Source organism: Dermacentor variabilis, chromosome 1 (genome assembly GCF_050947875.1).
Source record: "Dermacentor variabilis isolate Ectoservices chromosome 1, ASM5094787v1, whole genome shotgun sequence".
Classification (NCBI taxonomy): Eukaryota; Metazoa; Arthropoda; class Arachnida; order Ixodida; family Ixodidae; genus Dermacentor; species Dermacentor variabilis.
The window spans coordinates 137,516,445-137,526,760 of record NC_134568.1 but is presented as its reverse complement, the minus strand read 5'-3'; the positions used below and the strand labels follow the sequence as shown (position 1 = coordinate 137,526,760).

General features: G+C 44.3%; 1 protein-coding gene across 2 annotated transcripts; it reads right to left on the bottom strand.

Moving 5' to 3' along the window:
• On the bottom strand, nucleotides 1-7,260 carry LOC142585269 (calcium load-activated calcium channel). 2 transcript variants are annotated; one of them, XM_075695896.1, is made up of 7 exons: nucleotides 7,142-7,260; nucleotides 6,923-7,000; nucleotides 6,724-6,783; nucleotides 6,600-6,646; nucleotides 6,455-6,522; nucleotides 868-1,012; nucleotides 1-147 (listed from the first exon to the last, which is right to left on the bottom strand). In XM_075695896.1, exons 1-7 carry the CDS (start codon nucleotides 7,200-7,202, stop codon nucleotides 52-54), a joined length of 555 nt encoding a protein of 184 aa, XP_075552011.1. In that variant the 5' UTR covers nucleotides 7,203-7,260; the 3' UTR covers nucleotides 1-51. The 2 variants fall into 2 exon arrangements, with proteins under 2 accessions (XP_075552011.1, XP_075552020.1); XM_075695905.1 differs by lacking the exon at nucleotides 7,142-7,260 and adding an exon at nucleotides 7,080-7,102.
• Between the last annotated feature and the right edge of the window lie 3,056 nt (nucleotides 7,261-10,316).

The window sequence follows — 10,316 nt, the reverse complement described above, 5'->3', positions numbered from 1 at the left end:
TTCATCACACTTAAAAAGTTTTATTTCCACAATTTTGGGCAGGCAAGTTTGTTATCTGGTCAATTGCTGAGGCCCTGGTGAAAAGAGGGTACCACTCTGCTTATTTGCTGTTCTAGAGGGAGCAAAGCCAAGCAGCTTCTGTGTATTCTGAAAAACAATTTTAAAAAATGCAAATTGATACACAGTTTTAATTCTGTCTTTCTCTTACCACAATACTTATGCTGTACTTTCAAACCTAGCCCATACTTCCAGGACATTGAACTGCACACGCTGCAGACTACACATTTAAATTTTTACTCTGCATTAAGTGAGCATTAAGAGCATTTACTCTGCATGCTTGAAAAAATTTGGCTTGCACACAATATACTCAACTTTTTTTTTTACATAAAAATAAGTCTGACAAACGTAAATTGGGTCAATGACGGATATTTTTACTTGCCAATTATGCAATGGCCGCAGAAAAAAAATCTCCAACCACTGCTCACTCATACAACTGCAGGCCCTGTGAGGTTGCACTAACTGCTAATGTGATGGGACTACTACAGAATGAATGTTTGCACCACACAAACGTTTATACTGCCTATATTGATGGCTCTCTTTTCTCAGCCTGGTAACTCAGTACAAGTCTGGGAGCCATTAAAAATGTGGCATTGCAGTCGATCACTTTTGGTATTGAGCATTATGGACACAACAGGAGGCCTGAAAGTGAAATTTATTTGGGACTCTCTAAAATAAATGATGCTAAAATGCCCCCCCCCCCCCCCCCGCCAAACAAGAAGAATAAAGCAGTCGGATGTGGTCTCGAAAACATTGGTAAGCAAGAAGGCTACACATTTCACTACCAATGAACTGCAGGTCAGCACTCACCTGTCTGATGGACATAGTGCAGAGGATGTAAAGAAAGATAAAGGAACAATCTGTGTAGTCTTCTCCAGGCAGATTTCTGTGTGAGAGGCTCTGAATCCAGGAAATTGGCACAAATGGCAATTTGGCAACAACCCGGCCATCAAAGCTGAAACAAGCACATCACTGCCTTAATTACATGGGTCTTGTACAGGGTGGCTCAAGATAGACCAAACCCAAAGCAAGTGAACACATGAACTATAAAGCAATATTCATACATGAAACATCATTTGCCTGGCATCCATTGCTCTACGAAGGGCTGGAAGATGGCAGTACATGTATAGAATTGTAGAGATGGAGGAACTCGTGTAAGTAGGCTTTCTTTAATCAAAATTTTATCTTTCATTTCTTGTATATTATCACCTTACAGTTCATGTCATGGGTTTGGTTTATCTTGCGTCGCCCTTTATAACATGTCTTAACATGTGTCGCACACTGATCCGTCTTTTGCTGGAATTGTGAGGACATGACTGGCTAAAGCTTCCCTTAGTGGCGCTACCTTCTAGTAACTACTCTTTATCAGCTGGCTGACAATACCCTCTAGAGTATCTCCCTGCTCCATTGGCTTACCCGTACCATCCTTGCATGGTCGCAACACTGATGGCTGCATCACAAGGCATCAGACCATTGCTCAAGTAGTTTATCCATGTACAGGCGGCAACATCAATTGGTGCACCATGTTCCAAACCTTGAAACCAGCTCTTGCCTGCTGTTGTCACAAGATGCCATGGCATCAGCCTTTAATGCCACAACGAAGCTGCAAGAGCGACCCACCAGTAAAGGCGCAGTAGTGTTGTTGAAGCACCATTATTTAAAGCCGGATGGGCCAAGCTATTAAAAGAACAGGGTACATGGTTCGAGGATGGGACCAAGAGTATTTTGTTGGCAGGGGGCCTTCTGAAAACTGCAGTGTCTTTTCTTTTATGTTTATTTGCTAATCAGCCAAATTTGATTAGCCAATTTAATAGTTCTTGGTCTAATGGTGCAAGTTCAAACATCAAACTTTGCATTGCAGTTCTTTACAGCTCTTTGCAGTTCTTTGCATTTCAAAGCTGGTGTGTAATGCCAAAGAAAATATCCAGCAGAGACGCACAAGAGCGCTTACGTGTGGGAATGCGAAAGCATTATACCGTTCGTAGATTTCGAACGCCACTAACGCGCTCGTGTTGTACACGCATGACGTGGCGCCACCACCTCCTCCCCACACACACACTAGGCCACATCTTTAGTCAGCTAGATGGCTGCGACATGACGTGTGCAATGATGCAGGCATTAGGCACACCCTTTAGTCAGCCAGAACCGTGGAGCCACCGTGGCATTGGGGAAGCGTGCTCGCCTCGCACCCCGGAGGCCCATGTTAGATTCTCACCCAGACCGAAATTTACGAAATCTTCTTTTCAAAGCTATTAATTCACTTTGTTTACAGGGACCTCCCTGAGAAATTTGACGTCGATCTGAGCATTTTATAACGTGTTTTGACTCTGCACTGTCGGCCATTTTTGGTACTATCTGTCGGTCAAGCCGATGCCGACAGGATTTTTGCATAATGGCGCATATAATGCTTTCGCATTAAAAAACGGTGAAGCGAGTGTGCTTGTGCGTGACACAATAACTGACTTGTCTAAATGGCAAACTTGCCTACCATATAGAAGCGACAAGGCTGGTGTAACTGCTGGCTGATGCTAAGAGGAAGCAGCTGCATAATGCTATAAGCATGAACAGTGCTCACTGGCTTAGGGCAGTGATAAGTACGATTGATCTTGGCAGCAGCCAACAGTTAATCCAATGACTTGCCACTTTCACACGGCTGCTAAGTCAGCCCATTTCGTAGAGTTATTTGAAACACCCTTTCACAGTACTGTTTTTATGCATCTGAGGCTCACGCTCACTGAATTTTTTGTTTTGTTTGCATATTTTGTGCTACTACAACGTTGAAATGCCAAGAAAGTAACTAAGAAAAATGTGAGCTGTAACCTGTTCGATCTGCTGTTTTCAAACACGAAGTAACATATGGCATTTGACCAGTAATTACAACTAATAATTATTATTTGCAAATTAACTAATTAAACATAAGCAATATTCCAGTTTTGGGAAGATTTTTGCTAAGTTGTTGGCTCGTGTATCTCGTAACCGGTTTTTAAATATGGGTTGGCCAATGTTAGCTAGGACACTTCGTATAATGCTCAGATACTTTTTAAAATGTTAGCGCTCATACTTTTGAAATGAGTTGTGCTGCTAAAGCTTCACTACTACTGGTCATCACACCCTTTACTATCCTCAATGACAGTTTCTCAACCTTTTGTTTTTATAGCAACAGCCGTATTTGCTGGCAGTACATCCACAATAAGAGTCCACTTATACAAAAGGTAAAATACTGTACTGATAATTTTTGCACGACCAGTGCCCTAGAATAAAGCCCCTCCATCCACGCGCCACTGCCACTGTGGCACGTGGATGGAGGGGCTTTACCCTAGAAGAGAGTTGCCTCAGTGTCGAAGCTTATCACATGAGTGACTTGCTGGGTTTATTTTCGCTTAGAGGACGAAAATTCAGGGGTTTTCAATAGGGATGTGCAAATAGTGATCTTGGAGAACAAATTGAATATGAATTGAATAGTGCCAGAGGCGAATCAAATCAAGTATGGAATGCTTTTCAAATAGTTCTCAAATAATGAATAGCCATTATCACAATTAATATAAAGCGATGTTCACATCACAGTATTTACGAAGTTAGCAAGTTTCTGTCATTACATTGTACTTTATGAAGCGTTTATTAAAAGCACAAATGGAGCATTAGGTGCAAACAAGTGTAGTTCCTTCACGTGCACAGGGCTCTTCAGAAAGTGCAAACGATCGCTGTACAGCCTGAAAAATATGGATATCCAAGTGACGTAGCCTGCTCCACTACGCAAGTTTTCATGTTTTATGTCTATTACTGTGGGGCTGTAAATACACAGTACTTTTGCTCCAATTTTCTTTTCATTTGGGCACAGTTCATATAATGAAATATTCGAAAAGTATTAAAAAAATATTCGCATTTACGAATAGTCACTAGTCCATTCTAAGACCAAATCGAATAGTATACTATTCGATTTGTTATTCGAAAGTTCTGAATATTTGAACACCCCTAGTTTTCAAGGACCAGTTTGTACATATTCAAAGTTGCAAGTGATTCTACGAAACATCATTTTGAACGAAGAATTTAGACCTTAGTATATTCCCTTTTGCTTGCCCCCTGTAATTAATTGCCTAGAGGGGAGGTCATGCCTACCAACACAATGCTGTTGCTTTCTCTTTTGATCCCAGAAGGGCACAGTAATGCTGCCTCACAGATGAAATAGCCATCCTAAGTTCTTTATTGATTAGAACATTGAGAATGCCACCTGCTCTGGGGACTGCATTGCATGCTATACACTGCACTATCATAGGAAAGTTCCTTTAAGTTCTCTACAGCTATCGCACGGTTAACAAAAGCTTCACAACCCCCTAGAGCTTAGTGTACAATGGGCTGTTCCTCAAGAGGTAATAAAAAAAAATTTTTTTAACTTGTCTGAGTTCTCTGAACTCCTTTCAAACAATTTCAACTGCACTTGCATTCCTGAAGAAACTCTTTGTATTCCATAAGTCTCTTTGACGGTCACTTTTAATGTGCTAATAGCAAGACAGTCGTGGGTGGTTTTTGAGTACTTTCTGCCCGCCACTTCCTGTTCAATCGACGAGGACAGCAATTGTCAACTGCTTGAGAACCACTGCATGTGGACTGCGAGGACAAACATGCTGCTTACATTGCAGCTGTTGAATGTGGATTTAGTGCAGGGTTGCAGGCACTGACTAGTTTCATCTTGACACAGGTCAAAATAAAGGCTGTCTTGTCATGTGCAAGTGTAGGCGTATACAGCAATGCATTGAGCTTTTCTGGCATTTTCCCAAGTAACTGTACTCGTCTTTTCGTGAATCTGTTCTGACTCCCAATTAATGACTTCTTGGCAAATGTATTTCATAAACTAAATTCAAAGTTTTTCAAGGCTCATTAAAAATTACAGGACTTCCATGCCCTTGAAAACATGGTTGCTAAATTCAAGCATTTTCAAGGACCGGCATCGACTCTAAAACTGGGCCGTGAAAGATGTGTGAGTGCACCATTGTTTCCGTTAACAAAGAGCCTTCACACAATGCTTCCTCTGTGCTCTCCTATGCCAAATGGTGTTGTGCACATGCTGCTTTTTCCTGTGGAAGGCCCTTAGTTGTAAGGCTAGCACTTGTTCACTTCCTCCCTTCTGTATGTGCCAACTGTCTGGCTTTTCTTTTTGTTCCCCATGTGTCAGTGTCGGTCTCTTGCCAGTTCACAGTTTCTTTACAATAGATTACCCATTTGCAGAAACATATAATTCTGCACAACCCTCCAGTGTGTGCAAGCAAGCCATTGTGAAAGCACTGCTAAAAAAACACTTCAATAATGCAGATTAACTAATGCGTTAACCATTAACTACAGAAGATACACAGTCAAATCTCATTATACTGAAATGGGTTATAATGAACTAATGGGTATAACAAAGTAATCCTAATTCCCTTTAAAATTCTTATAATAGAAACCCATAAGAAGCCAACCAACACTGACACCAAGGACAACATAGGGGAAATTACTTGTGCTTAATAAATGAAATAAACAATAAAGTAATGGAAATGAAAATGGATGAAAAAAGTGGATGCGAAGGTTATGGGATCGTTCCCCACCTGCGGCAAGTTGTTTTTTCATCCACTTTCATTTCCATTAATTTATCATTTCTTTATTTCATTTATTAAGCACAAGTAATTTCGCCTACATTGTCCTTGGTGTCATTGTTTGTTGGCTTCTTATGATATGACTAATAAAAATCGGGCACCTCGGGTAACCCCCATTCTTCTCGTTTATTACATAACCAGGGTCTCGAATCCGGCAACATCGATGCCTTCAGGTAGCACGTGTGGGTTTATTGACCGGTTGCCTTCACCCAAAAAGATCACATTCTTGTGACACCTGCGGCAGAAAGGATGTTCCATGTCCGCTGCCAAGGTCTGTGAGTGGTGGCACTGGCTAACACTCCCAGGGTTCTAATAGGAAACATAACATAAATACCCAAGAAAGTGGATGGGGTAACGGCGCTGCGGTAACTCAATCAGTAGAGCATCGCACGCAAAATGCTAAGGTTGTGGGATCGTTCCCCACCTGCAACAAGTTGTTTTTTCATCCACTTTCATTTCCATTAATTTATCGTTTGTTTACTTCATTTATTAAGCACAAGTAATTTCCCCTATGTCGTCCTCGGTGTCAGTGTTTGTTGGCTTCTTATAATATGACTCAAATAATGCAGACACTTTGCTGGCGTGACACCACCTAGACACATGTCCACAAAAATACAGGTGCATGAAACGGCATTGGTGCATTACAGCGAAATACATTGCTATATGCCACCATAGCATGGCGGAGACGGCTAGCTTGCACAACGCTAGTGCTGTTTGACACCACAGCCTCGTTGGCTTTTACAAAAGAAAAGAAAAGGTCATGCACTCACATTGAATTGAACATGCTGAGAAGTGCTGTAAAGGCAAAGCCTATCGCAAACATTGACTTCATTTTCACCTGCAAGCAGACAGACAAGTGGTTCAAGCCAAGCGTTACAGCGCCAAAATAAGAGATGGAAACGGAAGATAGCTCACGAGTGAGAGGTCCCTGTTATTGTTCTTCAACTTCTCTTCTTCCCGCTCTGTATCATACACAATTATTAAACAACAAAAATAAAGCATAGTGGTAAAGTGCAATCAAGAGGCATGAAACCCTTACCTATTTTCTTTTTCTGTTGTCGGGCGGCTGCCTCACCGTGGGCCTCTTTTTTCTTTTCCACTGCAATAACGAACATGCTGCTGTTAATTGCCGATAAACGAGCATCACGACAGTTCGTCACCAGGTGCACTCCTACGATGATTGACTGCTAACAAGCAGACAAACTTGTACTACATACGCACGTAAAAAGCGCACTTACGTCGTTTGCTTTGTTTCTCCACTTCGGCCTTTAGTTTCTGGTACTTGTCGGTTCTGTACACCATCAGCCATGTCAAACCTTCAAGGAACAGCAAAAACCGGCTTTGAGCAGACGCAAGGGCAAGCTTCTCGCGAGCAAAGCTTCGGCGCATACCGACCACGCATGGCACACGTCGTTTCTACTGTTATGGTGGATTCCGTATGCTGAAACATAACGTACCTTCGCTCAGCAAGGCCGTGAATATGGAAATTACGAGTATTAATAAGGTGTCTGACCACATTCTGGAACCAATCCTTGACCAACCGAATCAGCCTACCAAAACGGAAACTGTACAGAACTACAGTGGCTACAAGGGGGAAGTGTGAGGAGCGCGCCCGGGCAGGCGAAGCGCTTTGGAAGGAAAGGGGCAGATGGCGCTGCAGCGCGCATACACGTCGCATTGGACGGTCGCGTTGGGAACGGTCGTGGCTCGCGGACGCTCCTGTGGACGAGGCTTCAGCGACTTCGTTCGTAGCTAAGTACTCTTTTATCTTTATTAGCTAGTGTTTTGAAGTGTTTTCTTTTGCATGGAGTAGGGGCGCAAATTTTGAATTTTTGGTAGGAGTAGGAAACGTACCGGCTTTGTCTAGGTCTGGCGGCTCCCCCGTTAGGCCTAGGGGGTAGTTCTTTCAGCTAGCTCTTCGGATTCTCACATGGAGTAGGGAGTGATAATTCTTTGTTTTTGTTTGGGATAGCGGTCGAGGTCGGGTTTGCGTGAGTGATTTGGCGAACTTGCTCGTTGGGCCTAGGGACGTAGGCCTAGCGATGAACTCGAAAAACATGAAGGCCGCGGGGGACGGGGAGCAAGTGCAGTGCGACGAGTGCCTGCGCTGGTGCTTCCTCGACGAGACTAAATTTCAGAATTTAGCAGACGCGGTGGGGTCTAGCTTCACGTGCAGGTCGTGCGAGCGCGTCAGGGAAGCCGTCCAAAAACTGGAAGAGAATTGGGCGGCTAAGTTTGAAGAGCTTAAGGCAAACCTGAGGGAGGAGCAGGAGAAGCGGATAGAACTGCAGGCGAAGGTTGAAAATTTCGTCAAGGTGGAGGCGGCCCAGGCCGCGCAGTTGGTGAGGACTGTGGCCGAGCTTGGGGAGGCGAAAGAAAGGAGCGCCGAACTGCAAAGGCGGCTCGACGCTCTTGAGACTCGGGCAGCGGATAATGTCGGGTCAGGACACCAAAGCGAGGGCGAAGTGGGAGGCAGGGAGCCAAAGCAAGCGGTCGCCAGCTCGCCGCCGGTGAATCGGCGTAGCTATAGCGAAGCAGCGCAACACGCCCCGAGTGAGGCGACGCTGCAGCCACAGGAAGCCGGGAAGCAGGGAGAGGTAGGAGAGAGTCAAAGGGTGATTATCGCTGGCGACTCAAACATGGCTGGGTGCTCAAAAGCAATTGTAGAGAGGGTGAAAGGCGACAAAAGAGTGGCGGTAGGGACATTTCCAGGACAGACACTGGGTTCTGTCATGGAGCGAGCAAAAGAAAAGCTCACGGAAAATGCCCACGTGCGCAACCTTGTCGTAGTAGCAGGTGGGCTAAATGACGTCCTGAAAGGGAAAGGGCCAGGACTAGCCCAGCGCTTGGCGAAGGGGGTGGACGACTTGCGCGAGCTATCCCCTCAGGCGCAGATCGTGGTGTGCACGGTGCCGGAGGTGCCTGTGCGTGACAGTCACGTACAAAGAGCCGTAATGGCTGCCAATGAGGCAATATGGAAAATGAGCCGAGAGAAAGGCTTCGAGGTTGTCGAAGTAAACAGGGAAGTGAGAAGTTGTGGTGGTTTTAAACGAGATGGGATCCACTTCAATTACAGGCTAGCACGAGAAGTGGGCTGGCGACTTGGGGGTCGCGCTGTTGCTTTTTTAGGGGGCCCGCGGGCGCTCAGGAGGTCAGAGTAGGTAGTAATAAAGAAGGTCCCCTAGGGGAACATCAGAAGAGCATTGCCGTCGATAACAGAAAAAGGAGGAAAGCAAGAACAAGAGCTCGCCATGCAATAGGCTACATAAACATGCAGGGCGGCAGAAGAAAGGAAAAGTGGGCAGAGATTGAGGAGCAGTTACATAGAGAACAAATAGGGGTGTATGCGGTTACAGAAACGCACCTTAGAGACTCAGAAGAGCCGCCAGTTATTGAGAATTATGTATGGGAAGGGTGCAACAGAACTAAGTCGGAAAGAAAGGGAGGGGGAGTCGGAATGCTCATCCATCAGGGAGCCAAATGGAAGAGAGTAAATTCACAATGTCAAGAGCATCTTTGGTTAGCAGGTACAATGAGTGGGAAAGAAACTTGGCTTGGAGTTACGTATTTGTGGACCGGAATAGATTGCACAGAGAAGAATAAAGAGTTAGTGGAATGCATAAGCGCTGATATTAGGGGTTTCGGGAATGGTGCTGAGATAATCCTATTAGGTGACATGAATGCCCACATACAGGATTTAGATGGCTATACCGACAATAACGGGAAGTCAATGCTAGACCTTTGCGAGCAACATAACCTCGTGATCGTGAATACAGGGCTTAAGTGTGAAGGACAGATCACGTGGGAAGTGGGAAACCGGCAATCGACCATTGATTACTGTCTGATGACAGAAGGAATTCATGATAAGTTGAGAGAAATGGTCATCGATGAGGAAGGGTTTAGCAGCATAGGGAGTGACCATAAACGCATCATTTTGAAAATGGGATATGTAGTTGGGAAAGAGAGCAACGAAAGCAAAATGGCCAGTCCAAATTTGAACGCTGAACAAATAGCGAATATAGTCACTAGAGTGGAGGAAGAAATTGGCAAGTCGCCAAGTAAGGGGTGGGAATATGGTGAGCTTCTAAGTGTAGTAACGACAGAATTACGGAAAGAGAAACAACATGTTCATTGGAAAGGAAAAAAGAAACCGAAAAGCTGGTGGAACAAGGAGATACGAGAAGCGATCGCCGAACGACAGAAAGCATCTCGAGAGCACAGGCAGGCAAAGAAGGCGCAGTTGCCACAGGATGAAGTAACCAGTAAATGGGAAATATACCGGGAGAAAAAGTCTATGGTTCAAATACTGGTACAAGCAAAATTAAAAGGTGAAAGCGAAAGTTGGTTGTCAGAAATACGTGAGAAAAAGAAGGCCGCACCTAGAATATTTTGGAATCACATAAAATCATTAGGCAGGAAGTCAACAACAATACAACAACATATCCTAGATGAAGATGAAAACAGACTGGAAGAAGAAGCAGCAATAAATTACATCCAAAAAGTAACAGCCGAATCTTTCAAAGGCAAGGACGAGGTTGTATTTGAAGAAAAAAAGAGCATGAAAGAGACCCAAGGGGGAAAGGAGCTAGTGCTTACAAATTTAAACTGGAAGAAAGCGGAAGAGAAAATTCC

Excerpts from the sequence above, each read along its gene's own strand:
- LOC142585269 (XM_075695896.1), bottom strand. The coding sequence starts at position 7,202 with ATGTGGTCAGACACCTTATTAATACTCGTAATTTCCATATTCACGGCC. Across the intron at positions 6,647-6,723 it reads ACAACAGAAAAAGAAAATAG|AGCGGGAAGAAGAGAAGTTG; the intron begins GTAAGGGTTTCA and ends TGTATGATACAG. Across the intron at positions 148-867 it reads GCACTATGTCCATCAGACAG|AATACACAGAAGCTGCTTGG; the intron begins GTGAGTGCTGAC and ends ATTGTTTTTCAG.